We start from the raw sequence: 21,997 nt of genomic DNA, 5'->3' as shown, positions 1-21,997 counted from the left end.
ACAAAGCAGCTGTAGCTTAAGCTACAGTGTGATGTGTACATTATTGTTGGCATGAAGGTGTACCTCTCATTACTGCACTGACTCTGCATACATCTCGCTTTCTTGCTGTTATACATACAGGTTACATGCATGCAGCTCCAACCATGTATCTCAGAGGTGGGACTACTGGGCAATTAAAGGTACCTTCTTCATTCTTTGAATGATTCCAGTGATCCAACATCTGGGTTGATAACAATCCTTCTGTCTAAAGACAACTACAGCGTAGCTTATTCAAACTACTTCCCTTATACCCAGAAGACTCAGAAACAAGACAGAGCAAGAGCTAGCTTTACAGGCCAGTGCTTGGTGAAGACTTGCTCATGCTATGTGTTTTCACAGCAAGAGAAGAGATGCCTTGGCAGAAAACATCTAGCCAGCTTCTGTTCATTTTTACAGCTCAAAGGGAAGTGGGACAGTCCCCACAGATGCAAATATCTGTATGCATAAACTGTGTATAAGATAATGTAGCATATGCATGTACAGCTGTATGAGGAAAACTACATATAGACTTACTAGAGTTATCGTAGAACAGGCTACTGAGGCATAGCTTTTATTCTCTCACAAGTGTTAGTAGGGGTATAATTCTAGTTTTGAGCCAAATGAGTTTGTGACAATTGATTTAGCCTGGCTGTTGCTACAAAACTTCATAATAACAGAGTACATTGTAGAACCAGTAAAATAGGTCATAATTAAGAAAGAACTCTTATTATATTTAGGTATAAACAACTTATTTGTATTCATAGTGGATTGTCTCCACAAATCTATTCTTGTCTCAGAGCCAAATAGAAATTTAATGTCATTGTTACGTTTAGGTGAACATCACACTCTTATATTCCCCTCTGTTTGGCCTTGAATAAAAATCAGAGCAACAGTAATATAAATGATATGAAAGTAGTCATGAACAGTAGCCCATCTGTACTGGACAGAATTCTACAAATCAATTAGATGGCCATAAAAAGCTAAACAGATGTGGATGAATCAACTGTGGAAATAAAATTGATTGAACTCTTACGCTTATTGTTCATGTATAACCCTTTTTAATAACCAAGATGGGTAAATTACACTAATTAACCTTTAAAAATTTAGATGATTTCTAAATAATAGCTTCAAACAATGCCTATTCTTTTCATTGTTACTTCTAAGTGTTTTGTTCATGACAAAGCAGTTTCATTAGAAGATCTGCAGGGGTAGTCGCTTAAATGTGCTTTTTCTTTTTTCTTATTTCTCTATCATTAGACTTTCTACAGTACACATACTCTTACCTCTCCCCCCGTCCGGAAGCCCTTGAAGTCAGAACTCCAATCCCTATATCCTAGGAAGCAATGACAAGAAAACTCATCTCCTGGAGACCACTTGAGTTTGGTCCCACTACTTGTGGGTGAGATAGATTATCCACCAGGAGAGCAAATCTTGTCCCTAGCCATAAGGATGCCAGCAATGCTGGCAGCAAAGGCAATGTGTTCCCCAACATTTCTGGACAGGTCACCTGGAACCTCGGCAACCCGAGGTAGTTTTCAGCCAATCTATGCCATGCTTTGAGATAAAAGCAATTGTGAGAGGATTATTCAGGTTCATGTTACAACACAGATGAAATCAAGGTAGAGAGATTCTGACAGCTACAGGAAGCTGAAATAGTCAGCAGGTCTTAAGCGAGTTAGGAGAAACACTTGTTTTTATGGGGGAAGGGAAAAGTTGTCGGGAAGGGAAAATTTCTAGAGACTTTTTTCCTCTTCAAAGCCCTCTCCCCATGTCTTCATTCAGGAGAGGATGGTTCAGCATGTGTTGCTGAAGAAAATGTTTTGTTTGTTCTCATTGTAAACTCATCAATCAAAAATATATTTTTATTCAGTATTTTGACTATTTCTCCTTCAAATAATCAATCTTTGGCATTCCGGGGTTAAAATTTCTCAGTGGTGGTTTTAGGCCTAATTAAAACAAAAGAGACAACTTATGGCGTATTAAAAAAAGTCCAGCACTGATCACAATACATTGGGTGGAATGGTGAATGGTTAGAGTTTCCTAAATTACTGATATTACCTGCTGATACGAGGGCTGTTCAAAAGGGCACTTCACTTTTGGGTTTATTTATTAAAAACGTGCACTCAGCTGTAAGAAATTAGCCTCCTAGAGATGAATCACTCCCTACTTAGGGGAGCTTGAAGCAAAGAAACCGATCATGCATATGTTGCAGAACTGCACAGTAACACAAGCTCCAGTGTTTTACTACATCTCTCATGCAAGGTGCTAATCAGCAACGTGAAGCATTCCTAAGGGACACAAATATTCTTGGCTTAAAAGTTATGCTCTTACGCATCTTCCTCAGATAATTAATGCCAAATTTACAGTGCTGCAGGATATTTTTTTCCTCTTGTAACTGGAAGCCCTTAATAACTGAGGTGAAGTGTGAGGCACAGGCTATTGGACTTGAGCAAAACCTTGAAAGATCTCTACATCAGCTCTCAGGTAAGCATAGATAAGAAGACATAATATCTCATTTTATCTGTGAAATTTTATTGATTGCATCTGGGGTATGAGTCTGTCTTGACTTCTTGCAGTGGAAGCCAAGCTATCCTTTCAATGCTTGGTTGGCTACAGAGATTTTAAGCATTCCCTTCAAAATATGCACCTTGAAAACATTAGGGCAGAATAGACGCAGCTCAGGTAAGAGCCCTGGCAGACTGGTATGCTTTGCAATCTCTCGCCAGCAGGTCATAATGTGGTAATTCTCTCTTCTCCTGCCAGTTTACAACATAATAAGCTTGTTAGTGCTGATAACATGGAATTAATTAATACATTAGAACAATGGTAAAACCATTCTAGGTAAGTTAATTAAGGAATGCTATTCCTAATTACCTGCAATTTTAATATATATAGACTGGACATATGTGGAAAAGGTTCACAGAATTTCACCTGAACCTTGTGATGTATCATTCTGCAATGAGTTGCAGTTATGTTCAGTGCAAGAGTTCCTCAACAGGGAAACCTTCTATACAAAATTGCTGCTGCGTAACCCAAATCCAGGTGATTTTTATCTACTAGCAAGTTAGGGGTTCACACTATCCTAAGATAATTGCTTTTCTTACTCATGTGTGACTACAGTAAGAAATCCCAGAATGCAGCTATAGCACTCGGGTGAGATGTATGTCAATGTGATTTCCCCTACTGACAAGGGGGGAGTAGGTATTGATGCTGGGACTTCCTCTCAAATGTTCACATGCTGAAAGTGAGTTAGACTTTTAATAAAGAGCACACTTGCTTGTGAGCCTAAATTAATGAAGAATCTGCCCTGTTTATCCCTTTTATAGCAGTGTGCTTGCTCATGGACTGATACAGCATCTTACAAGAAAACCAGAAGCAAGTTTTCTTGAATTGCTTCCAAATGGAAGAGCTCTGGCCTGACAGCCAGACAGAATGCTTGCTGCTGCACAACAGCTGTTCTCACCACGCTGCAGACAAGCTGCAGGCAGTAGAGGTGTTTCCACAAACATGCTAATATCCTTCCACAGGCAAACCTTTAACATCACTGGGATTACGTATGCTAGAGCATGGTGAACTGGATCACACAAGTGACCTACAAAAATGCTTCTGTATAGTTTCATCTGTTCAGTAAATTCATCTTTGGAGTGAACTTGCACATCTAAACCACTCCTTTGTCCAGTTCAGATTCAAATGTGAGCTTTTGCCAAGTGAAAAACGTTGCTGTAGCGAGCAGCAGCCACAGCAGCCACAGCACAGGCTTCTGAATGCCAGGAGTGGCCTGAGGGGAAAACATTCTGAGGGAAGGTATCCTCGGCATTACCTTGTACTGCTAGCTCTAGCCGCTACTGGAAAAGGAAACAATGATGTTTAACAAAGACACAAAGTTCTCCAGAATGCTTTGGTGTGTCCTTTTAGAGGAAAGGTAGTGTAGATAAGTACAGCAGTAAACAGCTCTTGGTCAAGGTATTGAGACATGCCAACAGGATAATAAACACTTTCTCTGCTTGTGCTTCACTTGTGGTTGTCTTTCAGATTTCTTCAGCTACTGCATCCCCACCTATCCACAAGTACTGTAGTGTTTCAGGTGCAGAAAAAACACAGCATAATAGGTAGTTTCAATTAATGGATACTGTACAAGGTCTATTCTGCATTCCCTTTATTAGGGGGTTGTGGTGGATTGGATAGCTCATCTTTTTCTGCAGAAAGTCCTTACAGTGAAAGTTAGATGTATAATAGAAGGTAAAGCCCAAAGAGACAACATGCAAGCTAGGATAAACTGGTAATGTCCTGTAGTGTCCTGTTTCCCCACCTTGCATAACAGTCATATAGCAGAGGAAGAGAAACAGATTCCAACAGCTTGGCAGTCCTCTGAAATCTGCAACTACTTTTAACATGCAACTCACAGCAGAGAGTATCTTTCCCATGAATTTTTATAGGACAGGCACATTGGCAGTAAGCATACAAGAAATTAGCAACTTGAAATGAAAGAATGGCAAAGGTCTAATAACAAAGCAAGTTGAATACCTTGACATTTTCAAGTGTATCTGTAGCATTTATTTGATAAAGTATATAGGGCTAATAAATTATCATCCAGAGTACTTCTGCTGTTGTCTCCTTAGCTATTGTCTTGCTACAATGGATCTCCATTACGTTTTCAACCCTTAACTGCTGTGTTGCTGCCATCTTGATAAAGAGGAGAATCCCTTGGCAAGAGATCTTTCAAGTAGCAGGCAATTCACTACAGAAAAAGCCACTTCGAAACTGCTAAAGCAGCCTTTTTGTAACCAGTCTCCCTTGAGGAAATCAGCGGTCTTTGCAATTTATTCCAAGAACTGACCCCAGATAAGGACTGAAGTACTACTTTTTTCTGTACATATACATATGCATTTGTTTTAAAGTAAACTAACAACAAATAACTTAATATCAGACAAATCCTTCAGACTAGGTATCTGCCACTGATAAATCTCTTCTAGGGCTTCACTCTAGAATTTTCTAGAGAAAACTGCATAGTGCAAATATAGTAAACTTAACCAGCATGTCCCACCAGTACTGGAATTACGATGCACATGAGCAGAGGCTGCTGCTTTATAAAACCTCAGTCCCTGTGGTCATGTTCCTTTCCGTTCTCAGTTGTAACAGTCACCTCCCATCACTCTTCCAAGTACTAATGTGTGAAGCGTGTGATGCCAGGCTCAGTTATATCCGCACTGAACAAGTAAATATCACACTGTCTTCTTTCTTGGAGCTGGGATCAGAGCTAAAGCAGCTTTGTCTCCCACCTCCACTGGTTCGCCTTTAGAGAAGCATCAGGCACAGCTGCTACAACAAATGTTAGTCTAGGTAAGAACATGGAACCACAGAAAACTCCTCGTATTCTTCACAGTGCAACGCTGTGTCCAGTCAGTACTGTTCATAATGCCTGTCACAGGGACTGATACAGGGGACATCGATAGCACGTTAACATAGAGCAGTTTACATAGTTAACATAAAAGACTCCCTCTGTAACAGCTGCTTTTCTTCTAAACTGGAATAAAGACAGAGACAATAAATAAAGAACTGGAATAAATAGAAAATGGTTTATTTAAAAAAAAAAAAAAAAAAAAAACACACACTTCAGTATGTGGCTAAAGGTCTCACTTTAATTTAAACAATGTACCCAGCATCCATGCTTCAGAAGTCAGGTAAGCATGCGTATGGAAGGAAGAGAAGCAGGTGCCTGCTGTCATCTTCCTCAAAACCACCCCCAGAATGATCTTTAGAATATAATAAGTTTTGTTAGCAGGGTATGAAGTCTGAATTCCTACAGGACACCAAGAAAGGAAAGAACAGGTTTTCTACACATACAGGAGTTCTATAACCATCGTTCAAACAGAAATGCAATTTGCTGCATTTCTAACAGCTGTGAAAACAGTGACAAATATGGAAAAAAATGCTGGTAAACATGCATACTGCAAGATTTTTTGTAATTTTTTTTTTTCCAAAGAAAATTTCCTTATGAGGAAGTAATTAAATTTGTTTCACAAGTCTATGTAAACTACTTACATTAAAGTATTCAGAAGATGACCCTTTTGTATACTCAGCCATCAAGAATTACATGCGAAATGTAGCTTTTGTATGAAGGTTAAGACTTTCCACATATGAACAATGCTGCAATCCTCCTTTACAACAGAAGGGAATGGATTATTAGAATGCTATTCCTAAAACATTCTTCATTTTAAGTAACTATTTAATTAATAAGACTGTTTCTAAACAAGTTCTTCTGAAAGCAAGCTTCCAAGATCATCCAAAAGGAGCTTATATTCATGCTTTGTTTTCACTGCTAAATTCATCCCTGACAAACGCTACTCAGGCCTATGGTTTAGGTATGTGTAAAGCACGATGAGGATCTGAAGAGCCTTTTTTTTTTATCGAAGAAGTCGCTCAGCCTCCTTGGACTTGCTTTCTTTTGTTTTCCTCAGTAATGCCTGTTTTATAGCATTGATCTTTTCATCAAGTTCAGCCAATGAATAGTTCTGCTAAAAGAACAAAATAAAAACCACAATCATTTACATCTTGTAATTGCCAGAGAAGTGGCCTAGCAATTGATACTTGAGGTCACTGTATATTGCACCAAATGACAGAAATACTTTTGCAGAATTGTCTGAATCTAGTCTATGGCTATTTAAACTTAAAAGAAAAATAATGTAAACTTAGAGGAAACTGACAGTCCTAATCATGGATCAATATATCCATACTATTTTCATTAGATGCTTGTTTAACCTGTTCATTAAAATATATAAATAAATAATAAAAAAATAAAAATCCTTCAATGTTAAAACACTAGATGAGAGTACCTAGATCTTGAATAACCCAGCTTTACAACTTAAGGGGTTTTTCCCCGTTACCCAACGTCAATCTCCTCTGTGCCCACTTAACCTGACAATTTTTTTGATCACTTCTTACACAAGGAACTAGTCATCATCCTTTTTATAAAAAATATTTCACCCTATGAAGGATTTTTTTCTGATGTAAACAAGCCTACTTCCTTCAGTCTCAGATGGCCCACATCCCGTTCTCAGCATTCTCCCCAGTCCATGTGTCTCCCAGTGTGACAGCTGGTAGCAAACAGTGTTCCGGCTACAATCTCAATTGCACTGAGGAGAGTCTAAGGTACACTGTTAATGCATTCCCTTAGGTGACGGTGGTGTGAAAACAGTGAGTCTGGCTGACTTTAGTTAATATGTGCTATATTATCAGGCCTTTATGCAACGCTTTTGCCGAGCCACCCATTTCTACTTTTATTGTCTCTTCATAAACTGATTAAGCAAACAAAACAACAACTACAACAAAAACCACAAAAGAAAATGAGAAGTCATTACCAGGAGCCTGATCAGAATTCACAAATTGCTTGCTACCCCTAGCTTGATTTACATCATTACAGATTTATTTACAGACTCTTAGAGACTCATTTCATTGTGATATCTATTAACTTTCTTTCTCTTTCCCACCCTTTCTTCACCAGCAAGTTATCCAGCTATTTCTGAGAAGTTACATATTTGCTTTGTAGAACGTCTGAATACTTTTCACTCAAAGCATCCCAAACTTAAGGTAAGCAAAAGTTAACAGCACTTACATGGCGAGGCTGAACTTTTCTCCTCTTGCCAGAACAGCTCTAAAGAAAAGACATAACCAAAACAGATTTAATGTTGCATGGACAGAGGACCACAAGTAACTCTGTAACATAGACAAGTATTTAACAGACAGAAGAACAGTGACTGCCATTCTATAGACTAATGAAATCTAAGTGTACTTTCAATCACAAGAAATACTATTGGAGAGCAGTCAGAAGCTGTTCAAGCTTCTCCATATTTGGCAGCAAACAACTGTCAACTTAACTGAAGTTTCCTTTGGGCAAAACCAAGATCAACATCCAGCATTTGAAACTGTCAATATTTTTCTCGCTAAAATTTTCCTGTATCCACACCAATATTTATGCAAAACATTGCACAAAAAAGTTGCTAATAGCTGCACAATACTACCAATACTACTATTGCCACCATAACAAGTTTTTTTTCCCAGATCCCCATTGTAGAGGAGATCCTAAAGTGCTTTCTGTGGAAATTTCAGATTATGAAAGCATATGTTTTAACTACTAGTTTCCAACAATTTGAAGAAATAGCCTCACAAACAAAGGACTTAATTGGTCTCTGACACAAACAAAAAAAGTAAAGCAAAAATGTATAATACCACTACAGATTTTTAAATGCTGACCCTTCTTTGGCTGGTCTCAAGGGAGAAGATACAAATTAAAATACCATCAACAGTAAAAGAGGCATTCTTACCATTATGTGGGGAAAGAAGGAAGAGCAAGACAACAGACAAGAAGTTTCTATAGTTAAGCAGAGGCTGATGTAGTAACAACTAATATTCTCCTTGTCCTAATTTTTGGTGAATGAAATATAAGGTTTACTACTCAGAATGAGAGAGAACTCTGTCTGAAAATTAGCAACAAATAAATCTAAGTCACAGAATCACAATAAACATTTTTTAAAGAGTTTACTCTCTCTCATCCTATTGGAACAGTTATTTCACATAACTGATCTTTAGTAATCAGATCATGTACAAAAGCCAAAAGGACTTCAGCTGATTTAAGCCATTAATGATTTGTATAGAGATCAAAACTTCAGTCAATCTTCTTGTCTTTAGAAACACTTCAGATTTTAAGGCAAGGTTGAGGTGGGAGAAATCCAACCGCTATAGTACATTTCCTACAAATTAATTAAGCTTGGGTGCCTGAAATCCCACCTCCCCCCCAACAAACACTATTTTTTTTCAACAGAGAAATTAGGTAGAATTTATGAACTTACAGGTTGTTTTAAAAAGATGGACCCAATTTCAAAGCAGTAGTGATTTCAAATTGGGTCAATATTTTTCAAACACCCTGTATACAGATGGTCCACATTAAATGTAACCATTACACCAAGCCAGAGTTGTCTACCAAAAGTGTCTGCCATCTAACTCCTTAGGTTTTTTCCTCTACAAAGATTTAAGCACGAAAGTCCCGAATGCATTTAGGTATGCTAAAAGAAGTTGAGACAATTTCTTACTACGGATTGAAAATATTCAGGAGACAGTCCTTCCAGCTCAAGGATTTTATCTTCAAGCTTCTTAATTCTCTGATAAATGTCTCTTGGTACAGGACCACCTATATACACCAGTACAAATAAGAAATCAGGAAAAGTGCTTGAATAACTTTTTATACTAAAGATTGCTAAATTTACAGATTAATTGTTTGAGTCCAGCAATTAACCAGAAGCTGAAACAAAATGAGTGGACATGATAATAAAAAGGAAGGGTAATTAATATGAATCAGGGTAAAATCTGACTGATAAGCCAGTGTCATCAGTGAAGGCAACAGACAACTTTCTGCAGGTGGTTGAAATATGTCTGACAAGGTCCCTGGTCACACACCATTTGCCATTTGCAGCTATACTACAGCAGCTGGGACTTGTTTCCCCATATAAGATCTGAACTGATCAAAAGATCAGCCTTAGAGAGCATCTGATTTATGCTACATAGTATTCTATAAACAGAAATCACTGTTTATCACAACTAACTACCGATAGTCTGGTTCTGAACAGTAGTGAAAAGCAAGGCCTTCACAAGATTTTACTTCTTCTCTTGCCAGCCATTTCCATTTATTTCCAGGTCTGTTACATAAGACAATTCTATTCCACAAACTACTGAAATAAGCACTAATAGCTTTTTTGCCATTCATCTATTTCCTCACTTCAGATAAACAATTTTGCAGGTAGCTTCCCTCCCTCAGTTCCGCTCTCTACTCGTCACTCAGCAGCTACTAATTAAATTGGCTAACCTCTCACTCTTCATATTGCTGTTTCCTAATGTAAAGGGGAAAGAGCTGTACTAGCACCAGAGCAAGCTGTTCTAAAAAACAGCAGGTGAGTCAAGAACAACTCTCTCAGTCACCATAAACAAAAACTGGTAAGCAGGTAACTGAGGCTGGTTACCTACTCAGATGAAAACCTCTTGCACAGCTGTTGGGGTAAGCAACAAATGATCTCGAGCCCTTCCTCAGGAATGCTGACTTGGACAGGAGTTGATCTGGAATTGCACACTTTCATCCTCTTCCCCTATGCTGTAGTTTAGCTGACTTTCAAACAAAATTTTGCCACCTATTATAGGAACAACGTGGAAGCACATAAACTCCAAAGTTACTACGTTGTAACCTTAACGCTAGCCAGTCACTTGTAAATTCTATTTCCATGCAAAACTCCTTACTTTTGAGAAAGCTACACAGCTGTCAAGCCCTGACTGCTGCCTCTACAGTATCCAGGAGTATTCTACTCTCCTTGCTGTCAGAGGATTTCAATCCAGTATACATTCACAGGAATCTTGTAAACTAGTGAATGTTCACCATATTCCTAGAGAATGGATTAGCATCTATTCAGTATTCAGAAGACAAAAAATGTCAGCGTGTGTCTGCAGTGTGATGTGTAGAACGTTCACTTTATTAGGTGAAGATCTGGGCTTCTGTTCTGAAAACATTGCTCAGGAAAAACAGAGATCCCTCCTTGACAAGTGCCTCATTTATTTATATTCTAGAAAACTGGGCCCTGGGTGAGAAAAACAACTTTTTAAAAAGTCAGTAGCCTAGTGGCTGTGGCATTTATTTTAGTTAAATGTGTGGACTCATGTTTGCATGGCTAAAGGCAAATATTGATAATGACTTTGCACATGCTGGGAAATAAGCTTCTTACCTAACTGTATTTCAAGAATCACCCACTTTTAGGAAAGGGTTTCAGGTTGTCTTTTAGGTTCATCCTATCCCCCACCCACAAGGTTTCCATGAAGCAGGACTGAATCCTAACCTCAGCTTTTCCTGTTCAGTGGGTCAAGGTAGAAGGACTCCACTGCTTACAGAAAACCACTACCTCCAAATATTACAGATGGTTTTAAATCCCATTTTTAAGTGCCTCTCTGTTATTTGCTACCACATCAAGTGTAAATTTACTAACTCAACACCCTAATTTGGGCATAAATCTGGACTCTATGTTGGCATTAGAAACTAAGCATTAGATTGTAGTACCTGGGGTGACTAAACCCTTCAGTGGATCTATCCACTGCTTTAACAGTCACAGATTTTAAAGACTTGCCCAGTTTTACTATAGCAGTGATAACTGTAGTACAAACTGGCATACCAATGTGAAAATTAAAGCATGATACAAACCTGTTTGTAACCGTAAGTGTGCTTCAATGTTTTGCAATCTCTCCTCAACAGCTTGATTTCCACAGTCATGAATAGGCACACTGGCTTTGTGACTGGACCCATGTGCTCCTTCAGATCTAGTCTGAGGACCATATGTATTTACCACCCTGGAAACTACGTAAAGAGAATACAAATGTAACCTGTATGTACACGAAACACAAAAGTACATCTAACTAAAACCATCAAAATATTAACATATGAAAACCTGTATTAAATAAATGTCATACCAGTCTCTCATGTGAAGGACCCCACACACACGAAAATCAAAGTTTCAAGTAAAAGAATTTTCCTAAAGTAAACAAAAACGTAGAACTTCACATATGCAAAGTAAAAGAATTACTCATACATTCATGTAGAATGACAATACCAAGATTTGTCATCAGCTGCTGATATACAGCAGAAAACCCAGTAGCTGTGTCAGCAGTTGCACGTGAGCTGTTGTGAATGCAAAGAAGAGGCCAGACCTAACACTACAGGAAGCATCATAAATACATGAAGATGAAGGGAGATAAACAACTAGAAGAATACTACAAACCCTCAGCAAGAAAGTTCTCTTCTAATTTTTGTTGTTTGGGTAACAGCTTTTATGACTCTTCAGCTGCTTCTGGGTCTATGTTTCCCCCTTGCTGAACTGTGTCTTCATGAGAAGATTTTGGTCACTCCTCTTTAAACTACAGTAATTTCTCATGTCCTACCTGACAGGACTGCTGCAGACTTGCAGACTTACAGACTATGTTGGCAACTCCAGACACACCTCCTTACTTCATGAAGGCCACATGTTACATTCTTGATTCAGTTTATGATGGTTTTACTTCCAATTCCTAAGTGTTATTCACGCTTCAGTTATGCACTGTTAGGGTTTTAGGTACTTGAAATACAGACTTCTTTTTTGCTGTAATATGCTACCATCCAAGTTACAAACTAGCACTCAGTTTATAAAAGGGACTACTGAAAGGGGTTCTTAGTGAAAGATTCTAAACTCAAAATCACTTCCCTATCTCCCTCTTAGCTCACCAGACATTTTAATGCTTATAATCATCCTTCGCAGTACTTATTCTGAATTCTAGAATTCAGAATAATGAATTGGTTTCTAGAATCAGTATCAAATGGATAACTGAATACAAGCATTCTCAAAAATGGAAGAGAGAGTTACTTTCATTCTCATTATGGAGATTTTGTTTGTTTTTAAACACAGAGTGACTTCTGTACACCTAGAAAGCAGTAGATGGACAACCAATCTTTTATACATAACTTCTGATGGGTAATAATTTCTACACTATTTACTCCTCTCCAAAATGTAGTGCAGGGGTAAGGTTTCTACCCAGCTTGTCACTTCCCATAAAAGTAAATGCCAGAATTTCCACTATGTGCCAAAACTATTTTCTAATTCAATACACTTACACCAACTAAAGAAAAATAGAAGCTAATTTTATATAATCTCAATTCCTTAACTGGATGGCTGGCTTCACCTTAGAAGAAAAGCTAAGAATTGTTCAGCTTCTCTGCTCTGCTTTATCTTTTGCATCTTTCTTTTCAGACAATGAAAATAGCCTACATTGTTTTGGTCTTTAGTGCATAACCACCAGCTTAATGAAGCAGTTATGGGATTGAAAACCTTGAGGAAGTAAGCAAAGATGTAAAAATATTTACTGAAGTAAAAACCCAATATGTTAAGTTTGTATCTTTGAGCATTCTATAAAAAGTTTTTAAGTCAAAAATTCATCAGTGCTGTTCTATCTAGACACTCTTAATAAATGGGTATTAAAATAGTTGCTTACCCTTTATATGGCTTTTAAATCCAGGATAGGGTGTGAAAATTGCATCTGTTCTGGCACAGCTGTTTTCTAAATAAATAATAATATAAAAAGTGAGGTCCTAATTATGTATTTATGATTCAAAATATTCTACTCATCATCAGCTTTGAGGCTTTTAGCAACTCTAATTTAATTTTTTGTAAAATAAAAACATTGAAAAGCCTTCATTCTATAAACACTTGGTCATTAATAGTTCCACACACATCCTTGGACCTACTGGTTTTAATTGGATAAGCCACTTATATAAATGTATCACACATGTACATAAAAGTTTATTGAATCAGGACCAAATTTCTTCCCATTCACATTTTATTTGGTTCTTACTTTTCACTGTGTTTCTCTGTAACTTATTTCTTTCTTCTTTTACAGAAGACTTTTCCCTGCTAATCACTGTTACTCTGGTTTTATGTCCTTTTTTCGAAATCGTTCTCCTATGTTTTGACTGGTCTAGTTTACTCATCAGCACTCTTTCCTCAACTTCCTGCATTTATTCTGATGCCGGTGTGTTCTTTAACTAGGTTAACCATAAAAACCTACAGTACAGACTTCATTTATTCTAATGTTTGTATTTTAATCTCTGTTCATATACACCAAATCTTTACACATATTTTATTACTCCCGAACATACAAAGGAAGGTCTTAAAATAATTTCTTCTGTACATAATTAAAAATTTTAGGAATCAATGTTTTACTATGTAGCATATTCTACTAGACTTCAAATATCATTTTCATTCCAACTAATATTCAGGGAGTTAAACTCCCTATAAAGCTTTTGGAACAATAAGCTTTGATCTCTAAAAGCTTAAGTACATCACAGAGACAATGCACATCTGGGTTCACAGGTACTTAGAAAATATGTCTGACTACTTTGTCATATAAAAGTGTCTTCACTTTTAAGACACATTTGGTTACACAGTTACTGACTGTGCTAATGGGATCCAGCCTATCAGATGGATTTAAGATTGTTTGGTTATAGATACTGCCAATAGTGCCAGTTGGGTGTATTAAAAACATCAATAGCACAAGTAATGTTGAAAGGAAAAAGTTATGCTAAGAAGCTAATAATTCAAATTGATTGCAAAAAATACTTATTTGCAATTTAACTAGCATTAAATTAACTTCAATTTGAATATGCAATTCACAAAACATTTCTGAATTGCAATTCTGTTGACTTTGGAAGGAACATCTAGCTAAAACATTGAGAATAATAGCTACAAAAATACATTATTTAAGATCACAGTTCTTAAAATGAACACAGTAATAGCTATAAACTTTCTGTATGGGATGCATCAAATGTTGTCATCCAGTGACTACTTTCTTTTTCTGTCTGACAACATCTGCAGTGCACATGCAAGTTCCTAACAAAAACAAAGTTACTGTAAAATAAAGTTCTGTTTTAAATACAGAAAAGTGCTTTTGAAAAATAAAATAATAAAATAAAAAAACTGAAATTGCTATGAAGATTAAAGTCTGGCTAGCCAGTTACCTTGATTACAATCAATAACATTGCAAAATTCCCTGACATTATTTTCATTGATCTCAGCTTGTTTCCTCTCGATGAAGGCTGATATCCGCCTGTCAATCTGCAGGTAATAAACATGATGGCATATATCTATTTAATTCTTTAAATTTAAAATTTAGAAAGGTATTTTTATTTATTTTTTTTTAATTAGAGTAAATCACTTACTTCTGCTTTTCCAGCTTTTATTTGGACCACCTCTGGATCAAAATTAATATGAGCATCCTTCAGATCTCCCAAGTCATAACTTGCATACTTCTCTTCAGTCTGACAATTACCATCATAAACATTTAAACTCGTTTCACAAGTTTGTCCTTCTGTTTTACCTGCAGGTTCAACATGGCCTATATTTTCCACTTTAATCAGTGACTGGAGTCTTTCTAAAAGAGGCTGAACAAAGAAAGCAGTATGCTAGAGTTAAAAATAAGGGGTTTTTTTAAGTCTCCAAAATAAAAAGCAAAAAAACAAGTACTATTGCAATTTCTAAAACAGACCAACCGAAATAGTTTACAGAATTACAACATCTGCCTCTCATGCAACGCAGCAATAAAATTAAACAAACAAACTATCACCCCAAATACCGTGCACACCATGATTCTGGCCTTTTTGACCTGTGCCTTTTAGAGGTTTGTATAGGAAAACTTTTAAATTTCAGTGAAAATCTGCCTGCTACTCATCTGTTACTAGCTAAACTAAAGCTTCAATCGTTGGCATCAATGCCACTTAATTAACATGTCATTCAAATGCCTACTCAGAGCAGTAAGGCTTAGTATTTTTCCTCCTTAACATGAAAGCCAATGCTTTCACACTGTAAAGCCTTTACTTTATCACCACAGCACTACATTCTCCACTTGAAATTGCAGTTGCCCTAGTGAATGAGAGAACACAGACATGAAATATATAGGGTTATCCTGAACACATGCTTTTCTTGACATGGTTGATTATCTACTTAGGTCATGAAATTAAATGAGAATGCACTAACATTTGTAGCAGCAAAAATAAATGCTTATTATTCTACCGCAATAACTCTTAGACAAGATGGAATAACAAAAGCTTAATACATATATATGTCACACCCCCTTTAAAAATTTTTACCAGTTACATCCAGTCTGAATTTCACTGCTATTTTTCCCCTCGAGGAATTTTTGTTTGTTTTACAGACAATATGATTTTATCCAGCCACACTTTCTGAAATGGAATAAAATCCCTATTTGCAGTGTTCTTACAGTTGTATGTAATTTTAACTTGCTTTTATCTTGCATAATTTCTCTTTTTGTTTATCACACCAAAGATTTGGTGGATGTCTGGAAAACATAAAGGGTCTTTCATTTACCTAAAGATAAGCAAATACAGGAACTTCCTTTTTCACCCTCTCAGTGCTAAACACTTGAAATAATTCATTGACTAGCTGAGGCAAAAAACTGGCATTCAAATCACCACCTTCTGGAGATGAACTACCAAGGTCAAAACACTGTTCAGTTACCAGCTGACTGAGTGTTCACCCTCCCTGACATGCAACTAAATTACATGTACTTCTGGCAGGGTTGGAAAGTTTCAAATAGTTAAAAGAAATGACAGTAATGGTGACTGGCTACTTGGCAAGATGAGACATTGATGTCAAAGAAATTACTCTTAAAAAAAAAAAAAAACACAACAAAAACAACAACAAAAAAAAACAACCTACGCTGAAAATATATTTAATTGCAGTAAGACACTCCAGGATGTGTCATGCTGGGATAATGCCACTTCTTGAACCACTGAAAGCACTCCATAAGCCTCCAAACTCACCCAACGCATGGAATCATTATCATAGCATGACACACACCTGCCGTGTCTTATTGCTTAATTATAACCCACCATAGATGGAAATGTATCACATTTACAATGCGAGTCTAGAAATCAATGAGGCTGCATTTATTCAGCCTGCTTGCCTACAGTGGCTATTCCCACCACTAATCTGAAAAATCCATAAGCGTGGGTATCTACGAAGCACAGCGGCATCCCAAGTGTATAATACCTTTGCATTGTATTTTGTTGGACATATTAACAGAAAATCAAAATGACTAAAACTTTACAGTTTAGATAATATAACTACATTTGGTTGTTGATCACTTTTGTCAAGTTGAATGCGTCCAATTAAATATTTACCTGCAAACATAAAATATGCTGCTGAAGTGCACTAAGGAGCAATGTTGGCTGAAGTGCTGATGTGCTTTGAAGCTTGCTCCAATCGATTACGACTTTCACGATATCATCTCCAAGGTTAAACTTCAAGAGGGCAAAACAAACACAACAAAAAATTATGTTGTTATGTTGTACTAACATCACAAAAGCATACAAGACTTCTACAGGCCGACAACTATGCTCAGTCACATGCAGACCTCATTTTTATATGAGGACATTGGAGAGGTTTGACATTAATTATAGTTCAAGCAGCTGTCATTTTCAAAGTAAGCTAGTATTGATATATTCAAAAATTAAAAATTCCTTACTACTACATCACACTTTCATTTTATTAATCTGATCTTTAGTCAATTCTCAATTCAATAAACTATTGTATGAAAATATACTGTTCACATTAACGTCTCAAATATTTTCTTTTAACAGATGATGGAACCATCAGTAGTACAAAACATGTACCCAGGATGGCAGTCTCTTGTTAGCTCATGCATTTTATTCTGAGATTTGCAAATCTATGTCTGTATGACCACGGTCTTGATACTGTACCATACCACATTCTTGAAATTTTTACTTGCCACTAATTCCAAAGAGACCTTATATTAGAAAATAAGTGTTTCAAAAAATAAATATTGAAAAAAAACTTGAGGTTAAACAAACTCTAGACTTCACAGCATCACTATTAAACCCATTTATAAATTACACTATTTCCCTTTCTAAGCATTCACATAAAAATAACAATTACCATAGTCTATTCTGTTTGCCAAGGAATGAAAATATTTAACTCCCAAGGCAATACAGAGTAACATACATAGTGAATCTGAAGTTTTAATTAAAAGAACTATGTGTATTCTATAAGCTAAAAATAAAACTTCCACTTTCTTGTACAAAGCTGATTGTTAATAGTCACTAATGAAATATACACTTTCACACCACCTTTGCCATTTTTGTTACACTAAAGCTCTTCTCAGGATCTGGAAGTAATGAGCACTTTCATTTCCAAAGCCAAGTAAGTTGTTCTCCAATCAAACAACCCATAAGTGACCCCCACCAAGTTCTAAATACAGATAAAACCCTTGTTTAAAATCAAGAGGACCTACAGGTACTCTGTTTGAGACACAGAATTCCCAAGTCATATGCATACTTGTAGGTCTACATCTCACTCCTTTTTTTTTTTTTTTTTTTAAGAAGGGAAAAAGAAAAAGAGACGTCAAGCAGATTACAAGAATGACCTTTAACATACAGTCTAAAGATATCTAAGTTCTAATGGCATCAAATATGGACAAGAACACAGAATGGTCATGTGCTTGTTTCCTGAATCCACCACACAGTGTGTAAGGAAACAATAAGAACTAAACACAAGAATGTCTCCATCACTCTGAAGACAAAATAGTGAATACTAAGTTGTTCTACATTAGTTTTACACCCCAGCATTATCACAATTTTTTATTTAAAGAACTGTAAGCCTGAGTCTTCAGTCTTTGGTCAAAGAACAGCTTTGTTAAATGCAGTGTTAGATTCCAAATTACATAGCAAAGGAGATGGTCTGACCAAATATATAATGTATTTTAGGTAACTTGCACACAAATGGTTATTCCTGTTTAGTACTTAAATTCCATAGGATGCAGGAAAAATAATGTTTTAGGAAATACTAATTTTGAACACCTTACAAACTCAAGAATGTATCTAGAATTTAGTAAGAATAAAACGTTCAGAACTAAGCCACTGTGCACATGTGATCATCTGAAGCATGTATTTCTTCCCAAAGTTTCTAGATTTAAGTCTGCTACATTACAGTCCACTGACAGGGTAAAAAAGGTGTAGATGTAAATCATCATAATGAAACAAAATATGAGTAAAGAATAAACCCCTCCTGCATTGAAACATGTTTCTAGTAAAATAGAATTAGTTTTCTCAGTATTTTGCATCTTTCTGCCTATAAAAACCGTGACAATCAGGTTTACAAATTCTGTGATTGGGTAACTTCAAAGCCTTTGTATATTGCAAGTCCACAGCCTAATCTGTAGCAACTTACAGAATCATAAATCATTTCAGCCCTTTGAAATTGTTTTATGAAAAACACTGACTCTCACTTGGGGTTTAAAGAACTTTTCACCAACAGTCATATTGGTTTTAAGAGTTGTTCTCCCCAGATGTCCTTCTAGTCACTGTGCTATAACTGCTCTAGTAAAAAAAGCCTGTGCCAGAAATATTCCTGTTTACAGGCCAACGTGCCAGCATAAATCCAACCTAAACTACTATGGCGGATCAAACAGTGACAGCTAACGATCTGGCACATGTTCAGTCACCTCTATAAAGGGAAACGGGGAATCAGTAGTTTCAGTCAAAAATGCAAGATGGATTGATAGTCAGTAAGCTGCTAAAGCAACCCACTTAAACCTACCAGAAATCAAGTGCTTGCAGACAAGAGTGTAAATCAACAACTGGAAACAATAATGACTGAGCAACTAAAAGGGCCTTCTCAGCTAAGATGAAGCAACCAGACCCATACTTATAGTTCAGTGCACAGTAAAATGGCTTTGTTGTCATGGGAAGAATACACTCCAAATGCCAATGAAGACCTTTTACTCTGCACCATAACTACTGTAACGCTATAGAGGGGATGTAGCAACTCTTAACCAGTCTCTTGTCATTGTCCGTGCAGGCCCAAATATTGTTAAAGTCACTAAGCTCTTGCCAGTGACATACTATACATAGAGCAAGGTTTAGAGAGCAAGAAGAAACTACAGTGTTTAATGTAGTTTTGAAAACAACTAAACTTGTGATGAGTAGCCTAGTAAAGAGGTTACGAAAGTTTTCCTTTATTTTTTGTGTTTTTCATAAATACAAGAGTTCAACTTTTCACTAATGTTAACTTTTTAAGAACAACAGTATCACACCTGGATAAAATTACAGTCACTAGTTCTTTATGGATTACACTTAGAATTTTCACCAGAAAGAATTATGGCATATTTAATCCTCAATACATAGACAGTTACCCTGTCTTCGTAATCCTATGAATCAGAGATGTATGACCACCAAGATGTTTAGTGCTGCACTCCTGTTCAAAAGCTAGGGTAGTTCTTGATCACTTTAGAAATAAGAAAACTGAGACTCTTACTAGGCATCGCCTGAATTTTCAGGCCCTTAATTTTGGACGACTTTTGCTTGAAAATGGAAACAATTACTAGCAGACTTTGAGATTAGATGCAAATATAATACATAATTCTATTAAGATGAGAGGTGAAATGCTCTAAAAATAATTTAACATCAGTCAGCAGCTACTACTTAAATGCCTCTGTATCAGAGTACATTTCTGAGTATTTTTGTAACACAAACATATAGTAAGTTATGTTATTTCCCACACACATCACTCATCACCTGGCCCCAAACCTTCAAACAGCTAATTTCAGAATCAAAACTGTATTTCTACTGCCTTCACAAAATGACATGTGTACTTCCACAGTGGAAAAGAAATCAATCTGTAAAGGACTTATGGTAATAACTAAGCTGTTATTTAAACCTTCTCCTTATAAGGGCCCCTCACCACTACCGTAACACCAATTAAATAATTCACAGCCATTAATCTAAAGTAGGTGTTTCAACTAAAGTACCAGAGAGCAAAGCTGCTTTAAAAAGTCTGACCCATTGAGATGCTCCTTGTGTTTCACAGTATGCCGTTACCAAGGCAAGGCTAACTTCAAGCTCCTGATCACTTATTTTGATGTACGACAGTCTTCTAGTAGCTTTAAAATTCAGAATCATTGTTAAGATACCGCAATTAGACAGACTGCAGTTTCTCATGGGAGAGATCGCCCGTCAAACTACAAAGTGACATGAAACGTCCCGTCACCAAGACGCAAAGGCACGACCAGGAGACGCGGCAGCAGAACACGCCCGCGGGGCCTGCCCACATCCCGGGGCCTGCCCCCACCCGGAGGGACGCGGCCGGCCCCGCCAGCCCGCAGCCCGGGCAGGCGTTCCGCCGCTCCCGCAGGCAGGCCGAACAGCCTCCGAGAGCGAGGCCGCTCCCTTGTCTGTGGCAGGCTTCTTTTCTCTCCGGCGCCGCACTTTATCCCTGGAGCTCGGAAGGGCCCCACAGGCTGGGGCGAAGCAGGAGCACGTCCTGCCCGGGCCCCAAGGCGAGGGGGGCCGGGTGCGGGGCCCGCGGCGCCTGCCCAGGCCTCCTCCTCCGTCCGCCCCGCACTCACCTGCCCCGCCAGCCCAGCCAGGGAGCGCAGGGCGCTGCTCGCCACCTCCGAGGCCGCAGGGTCGGTGCCGACGTCCGTTGCGTGGCCGTCGGGCTGCAGCGGGCTGGGCGCGGCCGCCATGACACCGGCCGAGCCGCGACCGCAGCAGCATTCCCGACGTCGCTCAGTGATGACGACACCCTCCGGTGGTCGTGGCCGCTGTCCCCGCCCCCAGAGCTGATCGACAGTCGCGACAGCCAATCGCGAGCTGCGCTCTCGAGGCCGGCGCTACGCGATGGGAGCGGCTTGGCCTGGGGGTGCCGGGTGACAGGGCCGGGCGGGGGCCGGCGGGCTGCTCTTTGGGCTGCTGAGTACGGCTGCCCGACCCCTACGCCCGGGAGTCGCGGCTCGGGGCCCGGGCTGAGCAGGCAGCCTGAGGCCTGGCTGGCCCTGCCAGGTCCTGCCCGTCTTCCCCGGCCCCTGGGTTTCCCCGCTGTGGTGCTGTGTAGGACCCGCTCCCGCAGTACTTGTCTCTCCAGCCTGGCCAGCAGCTCCGTTTTCCAAGCCCGAGGAAGCTCCCTTCCAAGCCCTTCCGAGCTCCCTCCTCAGACCTCTCTTGGCACCCTGGAGCTTTTCTCAACTCAGGTGCGTTGCAGCCCTCAGGCAAAGCAGCACCTCAGTGGTCACAGTCACAGTGTGTGTTGGTCCAGGGATGTAGGCCCACTGCTGTGTGCTGCTTTGGCACCTGTGGTCCCACCAGGCTGGGATCCTAAACTGCAGCAGCTCCTGTGGGGCATCTTCACCCTGTGAGGTCACTTATTGCCTCACCCTTTTCTTTGCCTCCAGGCTCCTTGTCCTGCAGCAGCCTCCATGGACCTGTCAGCATGGACACATGGCAGGCATATCTATAGGAGTGCCTCCACTGAGGGCTCGTTCGTGGAGGAAACAACACCACACATTTATTTAAAGATATTAGATTACTGTGCTTGTTTCAGCTGTGCTTTTCTGG

At 38.5% G+C, this 21,997-nt stretch overlaps 1 protein-coding gene across 2 annotated transcripts; it reads right to left on the bottom strand.

Moving 5' to 3' along the window:
- Positions 1–5,635: 5,635 nt before the first annotated feature.
- MBIP (MAP3K12 binding inhibitory protein 1) lies at positions 5,636–21,227 on the bottom strand. 2 transcript variants are annotated; one of them, XM_065064039.1, is made up of 9 exons: positions 21,010–21,227; positions 16,769–16,888; positions 14,789–15,010; positions 14,588–14,684; positions 13,066–13,131; positions 11,249–11,401; positions 9,105–9,202; positions 7,631–7,669; positions 5,636–6,533 (listed from the first exon to the last, which is right to left on the bottom strand). In XM_065064039.1, the coding sequence occupies exons 1-9, from the start codon at positions 21,127–21,129 to the stop codon at positions 6,423–6,425; spliced, it is 1,026 nt and encodes a 341-aa protein (XP_064920111.1). In that variant the 5' UTR covers positions 21,130–21,227; the 3' UTR covers positions 5,636–6,422. The 2 variants fall into 2 exon arrangements, with proteins under 2 accessions (XP_064920111.1, XP_064920112.1); XM_065064040.1 differs by having other exon boundaries at positions 5,636–6,530.
- Positions 21,228–21,997: the final 770 nt, after the last annotated feature.

This window comes from Columba livia, chromosome 5 (assembly GCF_036013475.1).
Source record: "Columba livia isolate bColLiv1 breed racing homer chromosome 5, bColLiv1.pat.W.v2, whole genome shotgun sequence".
Classification (NCBI taxonomy): domain Eukaryota; kingdom Metazoa; phylum Chordata; class Aves; order Columbiformes; family Columbidae; genus Columba; species Columba livia.
The sequence above is the reverse complement of the archived record's forward strand: the minus strand, read 5'-3'. Positions and strand labels throughout refer to the sequence as shown.

Bases quoted from the DNA above. Each gene is read 5' to 3' on its own strand.
- MBIP (XM_065064039.1), bottom strand. From the start codon at position 21,129: ATGGCGGCCGCGCCCAGCCCGCTGCAGCCCGACGGCCACGCAACGGAC. The intron at 16,889-21,009 runs GTGAGTGCGGGG...GCCCTCTTGAAG, and splicing joins TGGCTGGGCTGGCGGGGCAG to TTTAACCTTGGAGATGATAT. The intron at 9,203-11,248 runs GTTTGTATCATG...TGGTGTATATAG, and splicing joins ACACTTACGGTTACAAACAG to GTGGTCCTGTACCAAGAGAC.